The sequence below is a fragment of the Chrysemys picta genome, chromosome 3 (genome assembly GCF_011386835.1).
Source record: "Chrysemys picta bellii isolate R12L10 chromosome 3, ASM1138683v2, whole genome shotgun sequence".
NCBI classification, from domain to species: Eukaryota; Metazoa; Chordata; order Testudines; family Emydidae; genus Chrysemys; species Chrysemys picta.
This window is the reverse complement of record NC_088793.1, coordinates 1,191,962-1,217,669: the sequence shown is the minus strand read 5'-3', so window position 1 is coordinate 1,217,669 and position 25,708 is coordinate 1,191,962. Positions and strand designations below refer to the sequence as shown.

Genomic DNA, 25,708 nt, shown 5'->3' with positions numbered 1-25,708 from the left:
TTATTTGACCCCCTTTATACAAGATTTGGTGCCACTACAGGACTTTGGTTGCACCCATGTTCTATATGGTCCCAGTTCAAAGCAATAACGTGACACCTGCTGTGTCCCCAGCAGAGGTGTGGTCCCACCGCCGTGTTTTAGCCATGAATGAGCCCCTGCTGGCTCAGGTCTCCAGGGCTGCTCCACAGCAGTTAAGATGGAGTCACCACCTGCGGGGCTTGAGCCAGGAGCCCCTGGGGGTGACCGCCAGGCAGAGCCGGGCAGCCGCTGGGACCCTGAGCCTGGAGCTGGTGTTAAAGGGATGCGGCCGACATCTGAGAACCGCCCGGCAGCCCTTGTGACTAGCCGCCCTGCTCTGGCCCCCAGGGGCTGCTTTGCTCTGCTGGCCCCGCGGTGCATGGGCAGTAATCGCTGCAGAGCAGGCCCCACGGGTTTGTGGATGTTGATTGCACTTGGTTCCTCATGATGTGGGTCGCTGTGCTGCAGGGAGCAGTGGGGGCTCAGTGCTGGCCCCACTGCCCCAGTGTGGTACTAGGGGGCCTGTGAACATAAGAACGGCCAGACTGGGTCAGAGCAAAGGTCCATCTAGCCCAGTATCCTGTCTCCCACAGTGGCTAATGCCAGGTGCCCCAGAGGGAATGAACAGAACAGGGAATCATCAAGTGATCCATCCCAGCTCCTGGCAAACAGAGGCTAGGGACACATCCCTGCCCATCCTGGCTAATAGCCATTGATGGACCTATCCTCCATGAATGTATCTAGTTCGTTTTTGAACCATGTTATGGTCTTGGCCTTCACAATATCCTCTGGCAAGGAGTTCCACAGGTTGACTGTGTGTTGTGTGAAGAAATACTTCCTTTGGTTTGTTTTAAACCTGCAGCCTGTCAATTTCATTGGGTGGCCCCTAGTTCTTATGTTATGAGAAGGAGTGACTAACACTTCCTTACTTTCTCCACACCAGTCATGATTTTATAGACCTTTATCATAACCCCCTTAGTCTTCTCTTTGCCAAGCTGAAAAGTCCCAGTCTTATTAATCTCTCCTCATATGGCAGCTGTTCCATCCCCGAATCATTTTGTTGCCCTTCTCTGAACCTTTTCCAATTCCAATAGATCTTTTTTGAGATGGGGAGACCACATCTGCATGCAGTATTCAAGGTGTGGGTGTACCATGGATTTATACAGTGGCAATATGTTTTCTGTCTTATTAGCGATAATGGTTCCTAATATTTTGTTAGGTTTTTTTTTTTTTTTTACTTCTGCTGTACATCGAGCAGATGTTTTCAGCTGTGAGCACTGGTGGGGGGGGCAGCAGGTGTCCACACTCCTGACCCAGCTGTGAGCACTGGTGGGGAAGGGGGCAGCAGGTGTCCGCGCTCCTGACCCCGCTGTGGGCTTGGGGGGGGGCAGGGGGAGGCAGCAGGTGTCCACACTCCTGACCCAGCTGTGGGCGTGGGGGGTGGGTGGGGGGAGGCAGCCGGTGTCCACACTCCTGACCCAGCTGTGGGTGTGGGGGGGGGGGGCAGGGGGAGGCAGCAGGTGTCCACACTCCTGACCCAGCTGGGGGCGTGGGGGGTGGGTGGGGGGAGGCAGCAGGTGTCCACACTCCTGACCCAGCTGTGGGCGTGGGGGGAGGCAGCAGGTGTCCACACTCCTGACCCAGCTGGGTGGGTGGGGGGGGCAGCAGGTGTCCACACTCCTGACCCAGCTGTGGGCGTGGGGGGGGGCAGGGGGAGGCAGCAGGTGTCCACACTCCTGACCCATCTGGGGGCTGCTTTGTGCAGGGTCCCTGGTGGGAGTCGGAGATGTGATCTCTCAGCAGCTGGTGGAAAGAAGGGGCCTGAGAGGGCACAGCAGTCGAAGGACGCTGAAGATGATGGCCATTGGCTTCTGCTTTGTGGTGAGTGCCGTCCCCCAGGGCCTGCTGGGAGCAGAGCGGGGGACCCGTTGCAACAGGCTGTGCGCACGCCAGCATGCAGAGCCGGGCTGGCGCCGGGCGTGCGAGGAGCAGGCAGCGGCTGCAGAATTCTACCCCTGGGGCTGGCACTGCCTCCCGACAGGCAGCCATGGGACTCTGCCATGCTGGGGGCGAGCCTAGGGTGGGGGACATCAGCACTCCACGGCCGCCCGCTGCCCGGGCTCTGGCCCTAGGAGCTGCTCCCAGGCCCTGCGGTCTGTGCCGCTGCAGGCCAAGTGCTGAGTGGTGCTGGAACCAGCCAGGAGCCAATTCGATTATGTGGCACTTGGCCGCTCTGCCGCTCCCATGCCCTTGTGTCGAACAACTCCTGGCTTGAGTCCTAGCGCTGAGGAGCCTGGGAGAGGGAGCGGCTCCCTGGGACAGGCCCAGCGCTCAGATCCCTGCCTGCCCCCACCAGCTGCTCCCACTCAGGCTGCAGTTCTCACTCCGGAGCTCGGCCTCTGCCCAGCCAGCGCGGGCAGACAGGCGGGTGTATCCGTGGCCTGGCGCACGGCACAGGCAGCCCTTGGGGAGCCCAGAGAAGTGACGGTGACAGCCCAGCCCAGCCTGGTCAGCCAGCGCCCAGCCCAGCTGCAGTGACCCCTGTGGTTCAAGCTCTGTCCCCCTGTCTGTCCGATCTCCTTTGTCAGACTCCCGGGCTGCCCCCGACTGCTCCCCACAGCCCACACTTAACCCCCCCTCCCAGCCCTTTGTTCCCGAGCTGGGGGATGCGGCTCAGCCCCCTGTGGAGAGGCGGGACGACCACGTCTCTCTGGGTCGCTGGTCGCCAGGTGTCCACGTCCCGGCCATTGGATCTGTCCTTGTGTTCTCAAGAGCTGCATGGAGATGGGCCCTAAGGGCCCAGGTCGCCAGGCACCATCCACACCTGTGTCTTCACCTGCCCCAGAGCTCCCACCTGTGGGGGAACAGTGCCGCACACAGGGGAAACTGAGGCTCTCCCTTGCAGCCTGTGCTGGCCCCAAGGCCCTGGGGGCGCTGTGCTGCAGGGAGAGGGGCAGGGGGCACTGTCCTCTCACGGTCAGTGCTGGCCTTGCCTTCCGTCTGAGAGCTCAACATACTGCATAGGCTCCCCTGCTCCCCAGCCAGGAGCTCAGTCAGGATCAGGTGGGGAAACTGAGGCCCAGAGAAGCCGGGGACTCTCCCAAGGCAGGCAGTGATGGAGCCAACGAAAGGACCTCTGCGCCCTGGCATCCAGCCCTGTTTCTCCTGTTCGTGTTTGTTTCGAGAGCCCCAGGGATCTGTACCAGCCGCAGCCACCATTGCCCAGTGCTCTCCGCAGGGTTCCTCCTCGCCCTGCTGGTTCTGAGGGAAGATGCCTCTGGTGCTCCGGCTGCACTGGGTGGCCCCCAGCCTGTGTGGTGAGGTCTGTGCCGAGCTCTGGCTGCAGTGTGAGTTCTCAGGGTGCCTCCCTGGCCGTCACGGGGGGCATTGTCTCCTCGGTGCCCGCAGCTGAACCAGACTTTGCTGGCTCTCCTGGGAGATCTCCTGCCAGGCTGCGGACCTGCACTGGGCCCCAGGGTCGATACCGGCCTGTCACTCTCACCTCCGGATCACTGCCTGAGCTCTCAGCGCCCGCCAGCCACTCCCCCACATTGGCTCTGGGCTGTGTGCTCAGAGAGAAGAGGGCTCCATTCCCAGCCACTTGCTTGCAGCGTAGCCATGCACAACCTCCCCCATGCCCTGTGCCTCAGTTTCCCCTCAGCACCAGAGCAGAATGGCCTGACCCTCCTGCATAGAATCATAGAAGATCAGGGTTGGAAGGGACCTCAGGAGGTATCTAGTCCAACCCCCTGCTCAAAGCAGGACCAATCCCCAACTAAATCATCCCAGCCAGGGCTTTGTCAAGCCTGACCTTAAAAACCTCTAAGGAAGGAGATGCCACCACCTCCCCTAGGTAACCCATTCCAGTGCTTCACCACCCTCCTAGTAAAAAAGTGTTTCCTAATATCCAACCTGGACCTCCCCTACTGCAACTTGAGACCATTACTCCTTGTTCTGTCATCTGGTACCACTGAGAACAGCCGAGCTCCATCCTCTTTGGAACCCCCCTTCAGGTAGTTGAAGGCTGCTAACAAATCCCCCCTCATTCTTCTCTTCTGGAGACTAAACAATCCCAGTTCCCTCAGCTTCTCCTCATAAGTCATGTGCTCCAGACCCCTAATCATTTTTGTTGCCCTCCGCTGGACTCTTTCCAATTTTCCGCATCCTTCTTGTAGTGTGGGGCCCAAAACTGGACACAGTACTCCAGATGAGGCCTCACCAATGCAGGGGCAGGGGAGGCATTTTCTGTCTGTGGGGCGCTCTGTGATGCCCATCAGTGAGCGCTGGCCCAGGACATGCCCTCTTCCCTGCTGTAGGGAGCATGTGTAGGGAAGGCCCGTCCGTCCGTCTGTCTGTCTGTGGGGCATGTAGCCCAGTGCATGGCCGATGCCTTGAACCCGTGCTTTCTGCAATCCCATCTGAGCCCAGGAGGCGGAGCTCCAGGGACACAGCAGGCCCCTCCTGGGCTGACCCCGTGACAGGATCCTGGGACTGGGGTAGCGCTTTGCCCGCTTAACTCTCCAGCCTGGGCTGTCTCCCACAATGCTTTGCTAGTGACAGGCAGCAAACCCCTCCAGGTGCTGTGATCACTGAGCACAACCGCATGTGGAGCCCTGCCCCCAGCTAGATTCCAGGAATGCTCCCAGAGCCACTCACGAATCGCACAGAGACAGGCACCAGCTCCGAGCCTTGTACCTCCGAGCTGTACTGTCCTGCCCTGGTCAGAAGCCTGATGGGTGTAAGTACATTACCTGGTCCGCCCATCCCTCCATGTGGAGAGGACACACACCAGCCTTGTAACCTGAGCTGAGGTTTCCTAAACACTTCCAGCAAAACACCCTGTTTAAGGTAAAATCTAAACCAGGTTTATTAGCTACAGACAGATGTTCGGGGATTGTACGTGGTCGGCACAAAAGGTCAGAGATCGTTACCAGAGAAAAGAAGAGGTGAGCACACAGTCTAAATCAGTTTTCTCACTTCACTGGATGTTATAGTTCTTGATACACAGGCTTCCCCGAAGCCTGGCACCAGGTGAAGTCTTTGTCTTCTCGGCGTTCTGGTGCTTCCAGCGTAGGTGGGGGAGGAGAAGGGCCGAGGCAGGATCCCCTCAGTCCATGTGCCTGGAAAACATTAGCCCAGACATGTCCTGGTGGGTTTTGCTGCCTCACGGAGTTAAGCAGTCCCCCATTGGGTGATGCTTGGGCAACCCTCTTTCAGCATTGTAAACCCCTTGTCTACACGTCCCTTGCTGATTAATGGGTGTTTAACACCTTCCTGTGTGGGGATCCCCTCCTGTGTTGTCACTAGCAAACTGACAGCATAGTTCAGTAACAACCATACAGCAAATCTCGTCACTTCACACACACGAACGATATATGTCTTTGGACAGAACAGCGGGTTTCAGCAGATCATGACCTTTCCTATGATACCTTACATGGCCTGCTTTGTATGAAATATGATTATATGACGAGAGTGAATATGGGGGTTCCAGGGTGCTGCTTTGAGGTACAGAGTGCCAGACCCCCTTTCTCTCGCAGGGCCCTGTGGTAGGAGGCTGGTACCAGCTCCTGGATCGACTTATTCCGGGAAACACCAGGATGGTGGTGTTGAAGAAGATGGCGCTGGATCAGGTCTGTAAAGGAAGCGTTTCTGGGGGAGGACTAAGGAAAGTGGGTGCACGGGGAGGATGCACCTGGGAGGCACATGAGGTTGGGGGCTGGGGGGAGGTGAGTGCCCGAGAGGGAATGGGGGGTGGGGCTGCGACAGGTGGGTGCCCAGGAGGTGGGGTGCAGGAGATGGGTGCCCATGGGGAGAGGGGTACATCTGTGCCCTTGCAGCCATGTGCATTTGCACATGCATTTCCTGGGCTGCGGCCTGCCTGCGCTCCAGGCCACGTAGCACATGCCCAGGCTCCAGCACTGCCTGGGGGTTCCCCCCGCCAGGCTCCCCTGCCCTGCTGTGGGAACCTTCCCCTTGGCTGCCCCATGAACAATGGGTCCCAGCGTGCATTGTTCCATGCTCAGAGCAGCCCGTCTGCATTGCGCGCTGGGGCTGGGGTCTCCCAGGGCAGTTCTGCAGCAGAGATGGGGGCAGGCTGGGCTGGAGCCCTCCAAGGAGCTGCATTTGGGCAAAGGAGTGCAGCCCCTCACCTCCTGCCCCCAGAGCTCAGGCCAGAGCCCCCCAGCCCCTGTGCCCAGGGCCTGGCCAGGCCGGGTTCTCAGCAGGGCCAGGTTATCGAGTGGGCCCAGCCTGAGTGCAGAGGGCTGGCCGGGGGGGGGGGCTGCAGGGCACTCACTCCTGGCTCCCTTTAGGTGGGGTTTGCACCTTGCTTCCTGGGCTGTTTCTTGGCCATCGCCGGGGCACTCAACGGCCTGTCCGCCGAGGAGAGCTGGGCCAAGATCCGACGGGTGAGTCCCGAGCCGTGCCGGGGGCAATACAGCCCCCGAGAACTGCAGCTTGTGCTCGCCACTTCCTGTCCCAAGCTGCGGGGGGGCTGCCTGGTGGGAGCCCGGTGGGAGTCGCTGGGGGGCGGGGAGAGCAGGGGGGAGGGGGCATTACTGGAGGGGCCCAGCAGGACCCCCATGATCCTCTGCTAGCCACAGGTGCTGGGGGCTGGGGGGGGACCTGTCTGCGTTGGCAGCTCCCTAAAGCCGTTAGCAGGTGGCTCGTCCACACCGTGGTCTGAGACCAACGCAAGCGGCTGAGTCAGCAAGTGCCGAGTGACTCACCCGGCGAGCCGGTGCCCCGGCCCTCCCCCAGCGCCCTGCGCCGCTCCCCGGCTGTGAGTCAGCACGCAGCCCGGGCTCTGGCACCGGCGAGCCCAGTCCCCGCCGTGAGTCACCACATGGGAGCGGGGCCAGCCAGGCCGGGGGGGGCTGCTTCCCCAGCGAGGCAGCGTGCTCCGGCTCTCGGCTGAGCCAAGAGGGGCAGCTGGCACCCCTCTGCCAGTCCCTCTGCAGCGAGTCCTGAGGGCACACAGAGACTCTGCCCGGGCTACTTCCTCCTTCAGGAGCAAATGCTCCTTGCTGCTCCAGGGGCACCAGGCCACGTGCCTGCTGCTTGCCCTGGGTCCCGGTCACAGAGCCCCATCCCTCCTCTGCAGGCGATGGGGGGCTGCTGAGTGAGGCCTGGAGGGAGCCAAGCTCCGTGGGTGGGGGGTGGGGGGACCCCTTTCCGCTCCCAGCACTCCCCGGCCGGGCTTTGAGCCTGCAGCCCCTGCTCCTGCTGGCTGGCGCATTCCCTCAGCAGCCGCCTGCCCAGTGCTGTGGGCGCACCTGGGTGCAGAGGGGGCTTGGCCAGGGGGATCCATCCCTAAACTGCCTCCCTTGCCCCAGGGATCACCCTGCCCTTGCCCCTCACTGACGCCGTGCTGTGCCCCATGGGACAAAGTGGGGATGTTCTCAATGTTGTCATGGACTCGCAGGCCTGTGTGCTCTCAGCCCCCCATGGTTTCCAGGAACAACCCCTAGTGTGCCAGCCCTTCTCCAGGTCACCACCTCTCTCCCAGGGTCAAGCCACAGACTTCTCTGCCCCTGAGACTGCTCGCCGCAGTCCCCAGGGGGACCCTGTTACTGCAACAGTCCTTCTCACTGGTCACAGGGGTTAAGCGTAGCTCCTCCGCCCCCCGAAACGGCCCCTCCCTGAGCCTTCAGCATGCCTGGTCCTCGTCAATCCCCCTTCGTTTTACTGCTCCCCAGTCACTTACTGCAAGAAGCACCATCCACGGGGTGCAGCACATCCCACCGCTGCCACCAGTTGTCACGGAGTCACTGGGCGATGCTCTGGAACTGCTCCCCACAAAGCCAGTCAGGGCTCCGGGGGAGCCTCCTCTCTCTGAGCATAGGGTCTCCAGGGCAAGAAGCTTACACAGCTTCGACCTTCCTGGGTCTGAGCTTGGCGCATTCAGCATCCCCCTTTCACACCGTGCGCTTCCCACAGCGAGTCCGCACAGGCGGTGTCCCGGGGAAGCCAGAGGGCCCTGCCCCCCAACTCCGCAGTCAGACGTGACTCTCAACAAGCCAGTAAAATGGAAGGTTTATTAGACGACAGGAACACAGTCCAAAACAGAGTTTGTAGGTACAGAGAACAGGACCCCGAAGTCAGGTCCATCTTGGGGCTGGGGGTGCCAGAGCCCCATCTGGGCCTCTCTCCATTTCACACTAGGGCTTCTTCCTGGGGAGCTGAGAGCACACAGGCCTGCGAGTCCAGGACAACATTAAGAACACCCCCCGTTCGTCACACCCCACAGCACCCGGCTCGGTGGGAACTCCAGCCATGTCGGGCCCATGTAGAGGTCCGGCCTTTGGTAGCCATGGGCTAGGGCAAGCTTTGCGGTGTGTGTCAGGGAGCTGGTGGGCCCCCTGGCTGGCACGACCATAACTGCGCCCTGGAAGGGCTCCCCGTGGGCACCAGCCTTGACTGCTGGCCTGGCAGGGCTGAGCCGATGTGCCCAGCTGGGGCACAGTCCGATGCTGGCTAGTGTTGGGCGGGTCCCTGGTGTGGCACACGGCTTCCTGGACACACTGGGGGATCTGCTCCAGAGCCTGCGTGGGGCCAGGGCGAGCCGGGCGTGGCGCAGCGAGGGGCGGGGGTGGGAGGCTGATCCGTGCCCGCACGCCAGGATATAAATAGCCTGACAAAAATACACTCAAGTCCAGCCAGAAAAGCATCAGCGGAACCTCCCCCCCCCCCCCCCCCCCAGATGACATCAGCAGCTTCGAGCTCCACAGCCATCGCTTCTCCTTGAGCCCGCGCCAAAGGTCGCCCCAGAGAGCATGGGCACCAGGCCAGGGGAGTGGGCGTGCCCAGCCCACGTGCCCAGGCCAGGGGAGTGGGGCGTGCCCAGCCCGCGTGCCCAGGCCAGGGGAGTGGGGTGTGCCCAGCCCATGTCCCCTGATGGCTGCCTGGGCCGGCCTTGCGAATAACTGGCCTTGTTCACTCCTACAGGATTACCCGGACGCGCTGCTCACCAACTATTACGTAAGTGCAGGTGCTGCACCGGCGCGGCGAGCCGGTTCCCCAGGCGCACCAGGGCCGGGCCTGTAGGCTGGGACCTTCCCTCTGCCCCACACCCTGGCAGAACATCTCCTGCTGGGGCCCCTGCACCAGGCCCTTGCCAACCAGCCAGCCAGCGCTCCTGCCCCACGGGACTGCCCAGGGCGCCCCCTGTCTCCCGTGGGGCCAGGGGGGGCTGGGTCTGCCCAGGGCTCTCCCTCCCCCCATTACGTATTTACCCACCAGGAATTTGGGGGAATTTTCCTTACCAAGTGTCCCACTCCCTGTGGGTGCCCCCAGTGCCGGGGGGCGGGCTGGGGGGTGTGCCGGGTGGAGGGGCTGAGGCCAGACATCCGGCTGGCAGCCCTGCTGCAGGGTCCCCATCGGCAGTTCCTAAGGGGCCCCTCCCCACGCCCTGTCTTCTCTCTTTCAGCTCTGGCCAGCCGTGCAGATTGCCAACTTCTACTTCATCCCCCTGAACCACAGGTCAGGCCCCCGCCTGCCCCCCACCCCCTTGGGTGCCCCAGTGCCCCCCCCACCCTGCCCCCTGCCCTGCTCCCTCTCTGCCTGCTCCCCTGCCCTGCCCCCACCTGGCCCCCCTGCCTCCACCTGCCCTGGGACCCCACCCCCACATGCCCCCCGTCCCCTTGGGTGCCCCAGCAACCCCCCACCCTGCTCCCCGCCTGCCCCCCCTTTGGGTGGCCCAGTGCCCCCCCACCCTGCCCCCTGCCTGTGCCATGGCTCCCATCTGCCCCCCTGCCCTGCCCCCACCTGCCCTGCTCCCGCCCTGCCCACACTTGCCCCAGCCCAGGAAGGCTGTATGCTAGGGGACAGCGGGGGCCGGGACACCGAGTGGGGTGTGCAGCTTGGGGTTTCCCCTGCTGGGGCGACAGCTGCTGCCCAGGGAGGAAGGGGCCTGACCAGGAGCCTCCGGCCAGCCCCGGCCCCTCACCGTCTTCCCCGGAGTGCAGGGCCCAGCTCCGCCCCAGGCTAATGGGAGCTGCAAGGCAGCCTGGCCTGAGGCCTGGGGGCTGCCCAGCAAGGGGCAGACCTTGCCCGGCAGCTGCCCCATGTGTGCGTCAGGCCCAGCCCGTCGCTGACCCGGCTCCCACCTCTGTCCCAGGCTGGCTGTCGTGCAGGTGGTGGCTGTCGTCTGGAATTCCTACCTGTCCTGGAAGGCGAACAAGCTGTGAGGCCCCGGGTCCGGCGCCCCTCCCATCACCCCCTAGCCCGGTCTCTCCCAGTCTCCCGCCCGGCCTGCCCCCCCCATGCCGCACCCTCCTCTGCGACTGCCATAGCGAATGGCCGTGGGGCTGGCCCCCGCTTTCTGTGCCCTCCACCCAGCCTGGTCTCCCCCAGCCTTCCGCCCGGCCTGCCCTCCCCCCACACCGCACCCTCCTCTGCGACTGCCATAGTGAATGGCCGTGGGGCCGGCCCAGCAGTGGCTCTTGGGGGAGCTCCAGGAGGCCACATCACACAGCAACCATCGAACTGGCCCCCCAGGGCAGCTTCAACAAAGGAACCGCTGGCACGTGGTGCTGGGGGCCTGAGCTGTGCCCCATGGCTGTCCCCAGCACAGGCGGAGATTGATTCCTGCCCCACGGCTGTCCCCAGGGTGACTGAGCTGCACCCCATGGCGGTCCCTGGCGCGGGGTAGACCGAGCCGTGCCCCATGGAGGCCCGCGGTGCTGGGGGCCATCGAGCCGTGCCCTGGTTGGAGAGCCCCTCCCCCGACAGGCCCCTCTGAGCTGTTGCCCACACAGCCCAGGCAAGCTGGGAAGGAACTGGAGAAATAAACTCAGTGACTGGCCTTGCCGTGGCCCTGCTGCTGGGGCTGGGGGTGGGGGCTGGGGCCGCCCTGGGGGAGCCTTGCTCCAGGGGCCGGGCCGGGGTCCGCAGGAGCTGAGGGCAGCCGGCAGGAGCTGCTCCCCGGGAACCAGCAGGTGCCCATGGTCATAACCCGCTGCGCAGGCAGGGCCGACGGGACGCAGCCTTCCTGCAGCGCCTGCTCCTCACAGGGCAGCCGGGGCCAGAGCGCAGAGCACCCACCTGGCAGCGCCCCTGGGTCGGCCCATCACACGCTGCCACCTGCGCGTGGGCAGCGCTGACCCGAGGGGCTGGCCCAAGGGGTTTCCAGCCAGCCCCCTCGGCTCTGAGCTCTGGGAGCCTCCCACCTTGCGGGATCCTAGAGCCCGGCCGCCAGCTCACACCGAACATCTGTCCTGCAGCGAAGCAGGCCGAGCCCGGGCTGCAAATTCAGTGTTGACGTTGCCCGGGTGACCACACCGGTCCCTTCGGGCTTGGGGATCTCGCAGTGCAGCCTGGGTCGCTGTACCAGCCTTGCCAGCCCAGGCCGGAGCCCCACATCTGCACTGCCATTGCTAGCCATGCTAGTGCCATTGGTGCCGGCAGGAGGGTGCCAGTCCCCGCTGCGCTCAGCCTGTCTGTGCTGGGGCCAGCCGTGCCGTGTGAGAGCTACGCCAACCAGTGGCGTAGCCAGGTCCTAAGTGCAGGGGGAGCAAACCTAAAAAAGGCGACCCCCCCCTTTGGCACCTCCTCTGGCCACGCCCCCCTTGACTCCTCCTCCGGCCGTGCCGTGCCCCCCCCACTGGCTCCTCCAGCCGCGCCGCGCCCCCCCCTTGACTCCTCCAGCCACGCTGCGGCCCCCCCTTGACTCCTCCAGCCGCGCCGTGGCCATGCTGTGTCCCCCCATTGGAGGGGCTCGGGCCGGGGGCGGGCTGGCGGCGAGGGCTAGCTGGGGCTGGTGGCTCCCCCTGGCATAGCAGCAGGCACAGCCTTCGGGGAGGCCGGAGGGCTCCTCATGGCAGAGGTGGGGGGAGAGCCGCACGGCTCCGGCCGCGTTCTGGGAACCGGGGCCGCCGCCCTGGGGCCCGAGCCGGGCTGGAGCCGCTGGGGCCGGGGGTGCTCGGCCGGGGCCGCTCGGCCAGGGCTGGGACCAGGCCGGAGTCGCTGGGGCCGGAGCCGCCTGGGCCGGGGGTGCTCGGCCAGAGCTGCTGGGGCCGAGGCTGGAGCCGCCTGGGCCGGGGGTGCTTGGCCGGAGCCGCTGTGGCCAGGGCCGGCGCCCCGGGGCCCAAGCCGGGCTGGAACTGCCGGGACCAGGCCGGAACCACCGGGACTGGGCCGGCGCGCTCGGCCGGAACCAGGGCTGGCGCCCCGGGTCCCAAGCTGAGCTGGCGCCGCTGGGGCTGGCCGGGGCTGGAGCCACTTGGCCGGGGCCGGAGGGAGCCGCTCGGCCAGGGCCGGACTGAGCCGCGCCACGCCTCCCCGGAGCCCTCCTCCTCGCATTCCCCCCCCGCCCCAGCTTATCTGCTGCTGCCGGCCCGCCCCTGCTTGTTTTCAGACTTCCCGCGAACCTCTGATTTGCAGGAGGCAGGGGAGGGGGAGGAGCAGGGGGGCGGAGCGTTCAGGGGAGGGGGAGGGGGCGGAGCGTTCAGGGGGGGGAGGAGCAGGGGGCGGAGCGTTCAGGGGAGGGGGAGGAGCAGGGGGCAGAGCGTTCAGGGGAGGGGGAGGAGCAGGGGCGGAGCGTTCAGGGGACAGGAGGAGGGGAAGTGAGCTAGCGGAGGGGTGGACAGCTACGGGGCCCTTTTAGGCACGGCCGGCCCTGCTCAGACGCCGCTTTTGAAAAATGTGCTGAGGGGAAGCGGCCGCTTCCCCTGCACCCCACTAGCTACGCTACTGCCGCCAACCCCCCTCTGCGCACAAGGTCTCGGGCAGGGGATGCACATCCCTGCTCGGTGCCTCAGTTTCCCCCCAAAGCAGGGCTGCTGGTGCTAAGCTGGGGCGGGGGCGATGCTCTGGCCCCTCCACTCTGGGCAGAGCGAGCGCGTTAACTCGCCGGGGTGTCAGTGTGTGGGTGAGGCTGCCTGGCAGCTCGCACATGGCATTGGCTGCACCCCGGCAGGAGGTGGGCACGACGGGTGGGGTGGTGAGGGTGGGGCAGTTGGGCCAGGTCCAACCCTTGGGGCCCAGACACTGCCGACAGTGCAGCAGGAACGTTACCTCCCTGCCCTGCCAGCTCCTGGGCACAAAGCACATCTGGCCCAGATCCCCAGGCCTGGTGCTCTCGCACGGCTTTGGCCCAGTCCCTGGGAGGCCCCCTTCAGTGTGTCAGCCCCTTCAGGGTCACACACTCACTGGGGTGAGCCTCTTGGCTTCCCCACCTCCTGCAACCAAACCTCAAAGCCTTCAGCATCCCTGGGTCACACCTCGAGCTCCCGGCAGCGAGTCCACCCGAGCTGGACACGGGGGAGACTTGTACACCCAGAAGGAGCAATGCACCCCCACATTCTTTACCCTGCAGTGACTCCCAGCCAGCGGGGTAACTCCCGGGCCAGACCTCACTCCCAGCCAGGGTTCGGTACTCCCCCCTCCCTTTTGTCTTTGTTTCTTCCATGTCTCAAGCAGTCATCTTGGGTGCGGATTCAGTGAAGAAGGAACCAAGATTAACTCACTCCCCAGCCTTAAATAGGGTTTGCGTGTGGCAAGAATCCTTTGTCTCCCAGTTTGACCCCCCAAGATGGTGTCCAGTATCAGGTGACATGATCACATGACCCTGCAATGTCAAAGCAGCATCCCAGGAAACTTCTCAGGAAGGAGGGAGATTAGTATCTTCAAAGTCCTATTGTTCCCTCTAATGGCCCATCCAGGCTGATTGCCTACGGTCTGGTGGGCGTTCCCCAGGTGAAAACGCAGTTGTAATTGTTACATAGTCAATAATCCTAACTTCAGATACAGAACTGATACATGCACACACGGTGGATAATCGCATTTAGTAAATCAGAACCTTTCCAATGATACCTCACATGATCCATCTTGCATAAAATACATCTTACTTATGCCATCTTCATATCATAAGCATATTTCTATGAAGAATATGGGGCATAATGTCACACTGCCCTCCTTAGATTCCTGCCAGAGGGTTAGTCACTGCTAATGCGAAGGCCATGTGCCAAATGCGCTCTTTAGGTCATGGTTAACTAACTTCTTATGGCTTGTCTACAGTACCGCGCGGGGTCGATGTAAGATCCGTGTGTGACGAAGTGACAACGTGAATAGCGTAGCTGAAGTCGATGTACTTAGATCTACTTCCCACTGTGTCTTCACTGCGGTAAGTCAACAGCTGACGCTCTCCCGTCGACTCCACTTGCACTTCTCGTTCTGGTGGAGCACTGGAGTCGACGGGAGAGCGCTCAGTGGTCGATTGATCACATCTATATTAGATGCAATAAATCAACCCACACTGGATTGATCACTACCTGCCGATCTGGTGGGTAGTGTAGACAAGCCCTTAGTGTTACCAAAAATTGTAGTGTTACCCACAGATGTTTTTGGGGTTCTGGATTTCTTTTGGGGTTCTGGGGTTCTTTTTCCAAGTTGCCTGAAAGCCTTTGAATGTGCAGCGTTGTTAACACAATGTAGATATCAATATCTTTTAGAGGTAGGTTGTCACAGAGTCCCTGGGCAATGCTCTGGAACTGCTCCCCACAAAGCCAGTCAGGACTTTGGGGAGCCTCCTCTCCCATGGAGCAGACTGTCTTCAGGGCAAGAAGCTCACACGGCTTCACCTTCCTGGGTCTGACCTTGAAGCATTCAGCATATGTCCCTCCGTGCACTTCCCACAGCGAGTCCGCCCTGGCGGGCTCCTGGGGAAGCCAGAGGGTCCCGCACCCCCTCTTTGCAGTCAGACGTGACTCTCAGCCAGCCAGTAACACAGAGGTTTATTAGATGACAGGAACATGGTCTAAAACAGAGCTTGATGTCAAGTATCAGGGGGTAGCCGTGTTAGTCTGTATCTACAAAAACAACAAGGAGTCTGGTGGCACCTTAAAGACTAACAGATTTATTTGGGCATAAGCTTTCGTGAGTAAAAACCTCACTTCTTCGGATGCAAAGAAGTGAGGTTTTTACTCACGAAAGCTTATGCCCAAATAAATCTGTTAGTCTTTAAGGTGCCACCAGACTCCTTGTTGTTTTTTTAAAACAGAGCTTGTAGGTTCAGCGAATGGGACCCCTCCGCCGGGTCCATTCTGGGGTCATGCGAGCCAGACACCCCAGTCTGCCCTCACTCCTAGTCCCCAGCCAGCTCCAAACTGAAACCCCCTGCAGCCCCTCCTCCTCTGCTGAGCTCCTTTCCTGAGCCAGGAGGTCACCTGACCTCTTTGTTCTCCCACACCTTTAGCTATCACCTTGCAGGGGGGAAGGAGCCGGCCATTAGTTGCTAGGTGACAGAGGTACCCACACAGTATTCAGAGGAAACATTAAGAACAGTCCCACTTCGTCACATTGGTGTCATGGCATGAGCTGGTGTGCCTCCATTTCCCCTTCCACACAGCAGTCTAGATTGGTTACACTTTCTCTGCTGTGCCGAGCTCCAAGTCTGTTCACAGGTCCTAGCTGAGAAACAGTATTCTCATAGGACTTCCTTGTTACCACTCCTAGCCCAGACAAAAGTTTCTTCCAAAAATCATGCATCTTACACATTTCTAAAGGATTTACCATCCACACCAGATTCTTTGTCTCACCCCATAGATTGTGAATGACGAGGCATAAAATTACAGCAAATTCATGACAGGGCGGCGCTTCCAAGTGTGATGCTCATACCACGCCTTCTGTTCATAGAATCATAGAATATCAGGGTTGGAAGGGACCTCAGGAGGTATCTAGTCCAACCCCCTGCTCAAAGCAGGACCAATCCTCAACTAAATCATCCCAGCCAGGGCTTTGTCAAGCCTGACCTTAAAAACCTCTATGGAAGGAGATTCCACCACCTCCCTAGATAACCCATTCCAGTGCTTCACCACCCTCCTAGTGAAATAGTGTTTCCTAATATCCAACCTGGACCTCCCCCACTGCAACTTGAGACCATTGCTCCTTGTTCTGTCATCTGCCACTACTGAGAACAGTCTAGATCCATACTCTTTGGAACCCCCCTTCAGGTAGTTGAAAGGAGCTATCAAATCCCCCCTCATTCTTCTCTTCTGCAGACTAAACAATCCCAGTTCCCTCAGCCTCTCCTCATAAGTCATGTCCTCCAGACCCCTAATCATTTTTGTTGCCCTCCGCTGGACTCTTCCCAATTTTTCCACATCCTTCTTGTAGTGTGGGGCCCAAAACTGGACACAGTACTCCAGATGAGGCCTCACCAGTGTCGAATAAAGGGGAATGATCACGTCCTTCGATCTGCTGGCAATGCTCCTACTTATACAGCCCAAAATGCCGTTAGCCTTCTTGGCAACAAGAGCACACTGTTGACTCATATCCAGCTTCTCGTCCACTGTGACCCCTAAGTCTTTTTCTGCAGAACTGCTACCTAGCCATTCGGTCCCTAGTCTGTAACAGTGAATGGGATTCTTCCGTCCTAAGTGCAGGACTCTGCACTTGTCCTTGTTGAACTACGCCTTCTGTTCAGACAGTCCAGTTTGTTCAGCATTCATTGCATTATCCAACCCCTTCCTGTACCACCGTATGTGTTCAGATACAGGTTTTCTCTCCCCTTTAGTACAGGTTTTAATTCAGACATGTCTTTGGGGCGTTGGGGAGGAAGGAGTGTAAGGAGACCTTGCATATTACTGACCCTTCCCCTGTGGAGTTGCATTTCATCTCTAGGGCTAAGCTCATGCGATGAATCCACCCCGCATCTGGGGCGTCTTTGTGTTTCTCACTCCCATTACTCAGCGACCTGTGCGTAGCTGTTGGGAGGAATTTACCTGCCCGGGAAATGGCTGCCTCCTCCCCATTAGCATTTTCACTGACACACCAGTTCTCAGATAGAGTTAGTTTTCAGAAATACATCAGGAAAAACATTTTGCAAAAGCAGGAATGGGATTGGGGTACCCTCTGTCACCTCTCTCTGTCCCTGAGAGGTCTGTTGTGTGATGGCTCCCCTCCGGAAGGTCAGTTACACAGTTCCCTCCTAAAACCTGAGCCACCGGGACAGTGCCTGGGAGCACGGATGCCAATCCAGCAAATTTCTCCTGGGTAAACCCTCCCATGTAGTCAGTGAGGAGACATTTCGGTACTTCCCCACATCCCTGCCTAACTTCCTTCTCTGGGCCTCCCTCTAAGGCACACACCTCTGTGCTCTCTAGAGCGGGATCTAGCCCCTATTCAGCCATGGGCTCACAGCTAACAGACAGCTCAGTCCTTTCACTGGCAAGCACTGTGCCCTCCTGCCTCTTTGAATTGGGTTTCCTCCAGCTACAGAGCCGAGGGAACCCTACCCACTGCAACAGTCCCTAAATTCCACCACCCTCCTTTGGGCTTCTCTCTAGGACACATCGCCCTCTGCATTCTAGAGTGAGATCTGCCCCTCGCTCAACTGCCACCTGGACGGCAGCCTTCTCACAAAGACACAAAACCAACAGAAACCTGATGAGGTTCAACAAGGACAAGTGCAGAGTCCTGCACTTAGGAAGAAAGGATCCCATTCACTGTTACAGGCTGGGGACCAAATGGCTAAACAGCAATTCTGCAGAAAAGGACCTAGGGATTACAGTGGACAAAAAGTTGGATATGAGTCAGCCGTGTGCCATAGAATCATAGAATCTCAGGGTTGGAAGAGACCTTAGGAGGTATCTAGTCCCACCCCCTGCTCAAAACAGGACCAACCCCAACTAAATCATCCCAGCCAGGGCTTTGTCAAGCCTGACCTTAAAAACCTCTAAGGAAGGAGATTCCACCACCTCCCTAGGTAACCCATTCCACTGCTTCACCAGCCTCCTAGTGAAATAGTTTTTCCTAATATCCAACCTAAACCTCCCCCACTGCAACTTGAGACCATTACTCCTTGTTCTGTCATCTGCCACCACTGAGAACAGTCTAGATCCATCCTCTTTGGAACCTCCTTTCAGGTAGTTGAAAGCAGCTATCAAATCCCCCCTCACTCTTCTCTTCTGCAGACTAAACAATCCCAGTTCCCTCAGCCTCTCCTCATAAGTCATGTGCTCCAGACCCCTAATCATTTTTGTTGCCCTCCACTGGACTCTTACCAATTTTTCCACATCCTTCTTGTAGTGTGGGGCCCAAAACTGGACACAGTTCTCCAGATGAGGCCTCACCAATGTCGAATAGAGGGGAATGATCACATCCCTCGATCTGCTGGCAATGCCCCTACTTATACAGCCCAAAATGCCGTTAGCCTTCTTGGCAACAAGGGCACACTGTTGACTCATATCCAGCTTCTCGTCCACTGTGACCCCTAGGTCCTTTTCTGCAGAACTGCTGCCTAGCCATTCGGTCCCTAGTCTGTAGCAGTGCATGGGATTCTTCTGTCCTTTGAACCTCATCACGTTTCTTTTGGCCCAATCCTCTAATTTGTCTAGGTCCCTCTGTATCCTATCCCCACCCTCCAGTGTATCTACCACTCCTCCTAGTTTAGAGTCATCTGCAAACTTGCTGAGGGTGCAGTCCACACCATCCTCCAGATCATTAATGAAGATATTGAACAAAACCGGCCCCAGGACCTACCCTTGGGGCACTCCGTTTGTTACGGAGACATGCCACCTAGACATGGAGCCATTGATCACTACCCGTTGAGTCCGACGATCTAAACAGCTTTCTATCCACCTTATAGTCCATTCATCCAGCCCATATTTCTTTAACTTGCTGGCAAGAAGGCCAATGGCATATTGGGCTGTATTAGTAGGAACATTGTCAGCAGATCGAGGGAAGTGATTATTCCCCTCTATTTGACACTGGTGAGGCCACACCTGGAGTATTGCATCCAGTTTTGGTCCCCCCCCACTACAGAAGGGATGTGGACAAATTGGAGAGAGTCCAGCGGAGGGTACCTAAAATGATTAGGGGGTTGGGGCACATGACTTATGAAGAGAGGCTGAGGGTATTGGGGTTATTTAGTCTGCAGAAGAGTGAGGGGGGATTTGATAGCTGCCTTCAACTACCTGAAGGGGGGTTCCAAAGAGGATGGAGCTCGGCTGTTCTCAGTGGTGGCAGATAACAGAACAAGAAGCAATTGTCTCAAGTTGCAGTGGGGGAGGTCTAGGTTGGATATTGGGAAACACTATTTCACTAGGAGGGTCGTGAAGCACTGGAGAGGGTTCCCTAGGGAGGTGGTGGAATCTCCTTCCTTAGAGGTTTTTAAGGCCCGGCTTGACAAAGCCCTGGCTGGGATGATTTAGTTGGGGTTGGTCCTGCTTTGAGCAGGGGGTGGGACTAGATGACCTCCTGAGGTCTCTTCCTACTCTAATCTTCTATGATTCTATGATTCCCTTCCCCCTTGGAGAGAAATCTGTCTTTAGCCTCTGGACTGTAAGAGCTGGTCTCAACCACCCCCCCCCCCCCCCGACAGAAGACTGTGTGCCACTGCTGCAGAGGAGTTGGAGAGACACTCTCCCATTTCCCCAGCAGTTTCTGTGACTTCACTCTTTCCCTCTGTGGCTTCAGCACAAGATTCCTCCTTGCTGCTGACAGACCCCTGGACAGCCTGAGCCACATTGAAAAAGTCATCTCCCAATAATATTTGGGTTGGGTTATGGGGAATAGCAGCAGCTGTTAATTCAGCTTGCGAATTCTCAGTTTCCATGTGCACTTTAGCCAAAGGCACAAGGATTTGGTGACTTTCTACTAGCAAAAGCTTTGCCATCTGTCCTGGCAGTATGTCTTTTACAAACCCTGTATGATAAGTGGCAACTGCCTGAGGTGTCTCTGTGCTCTGGGTAGCAGCATTTCTGTGAGGCTAGGACTAGAACAGGCTTTAAAAGAGAACTGGATAAATTCATGGCGGTTAAGTCCATGAATGGCTATTAGCCAGGATGGGTAAGGAATGGTGTCCCTAGCCTCTGTTCGTCAGAGGGTGGAGATGGATGGCAGGAGAGAGATCACTTGATCATTACCTGTTAGGTTCACTCCCTCTGGGGCACCTGGCATTGGCCACTGTCGGTAGACAGGATACTGGGCTAGATGGACCTTTGGTCTGACCCAGTACGGCTGTTCTTACATTCTTATATTCTTATTTGCAGCAAATATTGTACCAAGGTTGTTGGGTGAGGTGTCTATGACAAGGTTATGATTTGTTGATTATGATTATGCTGTCTATATGGGTGTATCATTTTTGTATCTGAAGTTATGAATATTGGCTCTGTACTTGTATCTCAATGTGTTTGATTCTAAGTAACACCAGCGAAGCATTTGGCCATCTTATTGAGAAGGGACTCTTCAGATTAAGTGCTCCATCAAGAAACACATAACTGACAATGGACCTTGGGAGGCTCCAATCCACATGAGAAGTCTTCCTGGGATGTTCAAGGCAGCATGTAAGCAATGGCTGCTCTCCCTGGAAAAGACATGAATTATGCATGGACATGTGACTTGCCCATGTGACTCCAAACTCCATCTTGCTGCTGTGATTTTCCACAGTAAGAACAAAGAACAGGAGTACTTGTGGCACTTTAGAGACTAACAAATTTATTAGAGCATAAGCTTTCGTGGACTACAGCCCACTTCTTCGGACAAAGTAAGAACAAAGGGGTCCTTCCATATGGCAGAGGATATAAAAGGCCCTGGAAACCCCTCCATTTTGTCTTCAATCCTGCTTCTGACTTCTGGAGGAACTTTGCTACAAGCTGAAGCTTTGAACAAAGGACTGAGGACCCATCCCAGCGGGGGATGTATCCCAGAGACTTGATTTGAACCTGCAGTTTATTCCATCGCTGCTACAAGCCTGAACCAAGAACTTTGCCATTACAGTATGTCATTGATTCCATTTAAACAATTCTAGCTCTCATCTCTATTTCTTTTTTTTTTATGAATAAACCTTTAGATTTTAGATTCTAAAGGATTGGCAGCAGCGTGATTTGTGGGTAAGATCTGATTTGTATATTGACCTGGGTCTGGGGCTTGGCCTTTGGGATCGGGAGAACCTTTTTTCTTTTACTGGGGTATTGGCTTTCATAACCATTCGTCCCCATAACGAGTGGCACTGGTGGTGATACTGGGAAACTGGAGTGTCTAAGGGAATTGCGTGTGTGACTTGTGCTTAGCCAGTGGGGTGAGACCAAAGTCCTCTCTGTTTAGCTGGTTTGGTGCCTTAATAGTAAAGGAAACCCAGCCTTGGGCTGTAACTGCCCTGCTCTAAGCAATTTGTCCTGAATTAATACTCTATATTGTGTCCCAGCAGAGGCAGCATCGTTACACTGGAGAATTATGGACCAGTCAGTTTAACTTCTGTACCTGGTAAGATAATGGAGCAAATAACTAAGAAATCAATTTGCAAATACCAAGAAGATAATGAGGTGATAAGTAACAGTCAGCATGGATGTGTCAAGAACAAATCATCTCAAACCAACCTGATCACTTTCTTTGACAGGGTAACAAGCCTTGTGGATGGGGGGAAGTGGTAGACGTGGTCTGTCTTGACTTTAGTAAAGCTTTTGATACTGTCTCGCATGACCTGCTCATAAACAAACTAGGGAAATGCAGCCTAGGTGGAGCTACTATAAGGTGGGTGCAAAACTGATGGGAAAACTGTTCCCAGAGAGTATTTATCAGTGGTTCACAGTTATGCTGAAAGGACATAACGAGTGGGGTCCCGCAGGGATCGGTTCTGGGGCCGGTTCTGTTCAATATCTTCATCAATGATTTAGATGATGGCATAGAGAGGACACTTATAAAGTTTGCGGACGATAACAAGCTGGGAGAGGTTGCAAGTACTTTGGAGGATAATATTAAAATTCAAAATGATCTGGACAAACTGGAGAAATGGTCTGAAATAAATAGGATGAAATTCAATAAAAACAAATGCAAAGTACTCCACTTAGGAAGGAACAATCAGTTGCAAAAAACAGTTGCATACACGAAATGGGAAATGACTGCTTAGGAAGGAGTACTGTGGAAAGGGATCTGGGGGTCATAGTGGATCACAAGCTAAATATGAGTCAACAGTGTAACGGTGTTGCAAAAAAAGCAAACACCATTCTGGGATGTTGTGATGTTATTGATGTAATCTGGGACCATATAAAACATGGTTGCATCCAAAGTCCTGTAGTGGCACCAAATCTTGTATAAAGGGGGTCAAATGGGGTGTCTAAGACAAGGTTATGGTTTACTGGTTATGATTATGCTGTCTATATGTGTGTATCAATTTTGTAGTTGAAGTTATGAATATTGGCTCTATACTGTCTGTATTTCAAACTTATGCTATGCTTCTGGGTGACATCCCAGACAAACTGGTGTTAGCTCTGCCTAGCCTGCTTGATGGCCCATTAAGGACCATCAGCTACACAATTGAACCATAGAGAGAAGGCAGATACGCCTTGTAATTCAGCAAAGTATGCAGGGACTGGCCCATGTGACTCCAGACTCCATTTTGCTGTAATTTTCCACAGTAAGGACAAAGAGGTGTTCTTACACCTGGAAAAGACTATATAAGGCTGATGCCTCATCTCCATCTGGTCTTCAATCCTGCTTCATACCTCTGGAGGGACTTTGCTACAAACTGAAGCTTTGAAGAAAGGACTGAGGACCCATCCCAGCTGGGGATGCATTCCAGAGACTTGATTTGAACCTGCATTTTATTCTGTCTCTGCTGCAAGCCTGAACCAAGAACTTTGCCATTACTGTATGTAATTGATTCCATTTAACCAATTCTAACTCTCATCTCTATCTTTTTCCTTTTATGAATAAACCTTTAGATTTTAGATTCTAAAGGATTGGCAACAGCGTGATTTGTGGGTAAGATCTGATTTGTATATTGACCTGGGTCTGGGGCTTGGTCCTTTGGGATCAGGAGAACCTTTTTCTTTTACTGGGATATTGGTTTTCATAACCATTCGTCCCCATAACGAGTGGCACTGGTGGTGATACTGGGAAACTGGAGTGTGTAAGGGAATTGCTTGTGTGACTTGTGGTTAGCCAGTGGGGTGAGACCAAAGTCCTCTTAGTCTGGCTGGTTTGGTTTGCCTTAGAGGTGGAAAAACCCCAGCCTGGGGCTGTAACTGCCCTGTTTGAGCAATTTGTCCTACATTGGCACTCTCAGTTGGGTCCCGCCAGAACCAGCATCGTGACAAGTTCCTAGACATTAGTGAAGGACCTTGTCAAAGGCTTTCTGGAAATCTAAGTACACTATGTCCACTGAATCCCCCTTGTCCACATGTTTGTTGACCCCTTCAAAGAACTCTAATAGATTAGTAAGACATGATTTCCCTTTACAGAAACCATGTTGACTTTTGCCCAACAAGTTATGTTCTTCTATGTGTCTGACAATTTGATTCTTTACTATTGTTTCAACTAATTTGCCCAGTACTGACGTTAGACTTACCGGTCTGTAATTGCTGGGATCACCTTTTGGTGAGAGCCCTTTTGTGTTTGTAATGATGCTGTTCTGGCAGGACCCAACTGAGAGTGCCAATTCAGGACAAATTGCTCAAACAGGGCAGTTACAGCCCAAGGCTGGGGTTTTTCCACCTCTAAGGCAAACCAAACCAGCCAGACAAAGAGGACTTCGGTCTCACCCCACTGGCTTACCACAAGTCACACAAGCAATTCCCTTAGACACTCCAGTTTCCCAGTATCACCACCAGTGCCACTCATTATGGGGACACATGGTTATGAAAACCAATACCCCAGTAAAAGAAAAAAGGTTCTCCTGATCCCAAAGGACCAAGCCCCAGACCCAGGTCAATATACAAATCAGGTCTTACCCACAAATCACGCTGTTGCCAATCCTTTAGAATCTAAAATCTAAAGGTTTATTCATAAAAGGAAAAAGATAGAGATGAGAGTTAGAATTGGTTAAATGGAATCAATGACATCCAGTAACGGCAAAGTTCTGGGTTCAGGCTTGCAGCAGTGATGGAATAAACTGCAGGTTCAAATCAAGTCTCTGGAATACATCCCCCGCTGGGATGGGTCCTCAGTCCTTTGTTCAGAGCTTCAGTTTGTAGCAAAGTCCCTCCAGAGGTAAGAAGCAGGATTGAAGACAAGATGGAAATGAGGCATCGGCCTTTGATAGTCTTTTCCAGGTGTAAGAAAACCTCTTTGTCCTTACTGTGGAAAATTACAGCAAAATGGAGTCTGATGGGCAAGTCTCTGCATACTTTACTGAGTTACAAGGCATATCTGCCTTCTCTCAATGGGTCAGTTGTAGCTGATTATAATTAATGGAGATATCCCATCTTCTAGAACTGGAAGAGACCTTGAAAGGTCATCGAGTCCAGCCCCCTGTCTTCACTAGCAGGACCAAGTACTGATTTTGCCCCAGATCCCCAAGTGGCCCCCTCAAGGATTGAACTCACAACCCTGGGTTTAGTAGGCCAATGCTCAAACCACTGAGCTATCCCTCCCCATCAAGCAGGCTAGGCAGAGCTGACACCAGTTTGTCTGGGATGTCACCCAGCAGCATAGCATAAGTTTGAAATACAGACAGTATAGAGCCAATATTTATAACTTCAACTATAAAATTGATACACACATATAGACAGCATAATCATAACCAGCAAACCATCACCTTGTCTTAGACACCTTATTTGACCCCCTTTATACAAGATTTGGTGCCACTACAGGACCTTGGTTGCAACCATGTTCTATACGGTCCCAGTTCAAGTCAGAAACGTGACAGTGTTACATTAGCTAACTTCCAGTCATTGGGTACAGAAGCCGCTTTAAAGGACAGGTTACAAACCTTAGTTAATAGTTCTGCAACTTCACATTTGAGTTCTTTCAGAACTCTTGGGTGAATGCCATCTGGTCCCGGTGACTTGTTACTGTTAAGTTTATCAATTAATTCCAAAACCTCCTCTTGTGACACTTCAATCTGTGACAGTTCCTCAGATTTGTCACCTACAAAGGACAGATCAGGTTTGGGAATCTCCCTAACATCCTCAGCCGTGAAGACTTGAGAATCCATTTAGTTTCTCCGCAATGACTTTAGGCCAGAGAGGGGAATTGTTTCCAGGGAGGAGCCAGCTCCTGTCTCAGGGAATAGATCTACTAAAGGGTCACCTCCCTGCTCCTCCCAATGGCCACACATGGCTAACACCACATTCCCCCATCATAATATGGCTTCATCATATTCACATGGTACACCTGGCAGTGGTGTGACCGGTTCGACAGCTCCACCACATAGTTTACCTCATTTAGTTGCTTGACAACCTTGAAAGGGCCCTTCTCAGGCGGCCTGGAGTTTGTTTTTTCTCACGGGGATGAGAACCATAACCTGATCCCCGGTGGTGAAGGCGCGGGCCCGTGCTGTGCGGTCATACCAGATCTTCTGCTTCCTCTGGGCTCTGGCCAGATTCTCCTTGGCCAAGTGCATGAGCCCAGCAAGTCTTCCCCGGAAGGTCAAGACCTACTCCACCACTGATTCTCCATTGGGGGTGGCCTTCCCCTCCCACTCATCTCTCATCGGGTCCAGGGGCCCCCTTACCCGCCTTCCCTATAACAGTTCAAAAGGCGAAAACTTGGTAGACTCCTGGAGCGCTTCCCTGTACGTGAACAGCAGGTGAGGTAAGGACTTGTCCCAGTCCTGCGGGTGCTGGTTCATAAAGGTTTTCAGCATCATCTTTAGCGTTCCGTTGAACCTCTCCACCAGCCCGTTGGATTGGGGGTGATATGCTGAGGCCCAGTTGTGCTGGACCCCACATCTCTCCCACAAGCACCGGAGTAGGGCCGACATGAAGTTGGACCCTTGGTCCGTCAAGACTTTCTTGGGGAACCCCACTCG

General features: G+C 56.0%; 1 protein-coding gene across 3 annotated transcripts in view; it reads left to right on the top strand.

Moving 5' to 3' along the window:
* MPV17 (mitochondrial inner membrane protein MPV17) overlaps positions 1 to 23,038 on the top strand; it is a 52,096-nt gene extending 29,058 nt beyond the window's left edge. Inside the window, exons 2-7 of one of the 3 annotated variants that reach the window (XM_065587323.1) lie at positions 1,784 to 1,899; positions 5,556 to 5,648; positions 6,330 to 6,425; positions 8,965 to 8,997; positions 9,446 to 9,498; positions 21,164 to 23,038. In XM_065587323.1, the coding sequence (XP_065443395.1) occupies positions 1,873 to 1,899; positions 5,556 to 5,648; positions 6,330 to 6,425; positions 8,965 to 8,997; positions 9,446 to 9,498; positions 21,164 to 21,389 (528 nt within the window). In that variant the 5' untranslated portion in view covers positions 1,784 to 1,872 and the 3' untranslated portion in view covers positions 21,390 to 23,038. Of the gene's footprint in view, positions 1 to 1,783; positions 1,900 to 5,555; positions 5,649 to 6,329; positions 6,426 to 8,964; positions 8,998 to 9,445; positions 9,499 to 10,135; positions 10,823 to 21,163 lie in introns of those variants that run through there. The other 2 variants (XM_065587322.1, XM_024113001.3) reach the window with 2 other exon arrangements.
* Positions 23,039 to 25,708: the final 2,670 nt, after the last annotated feature.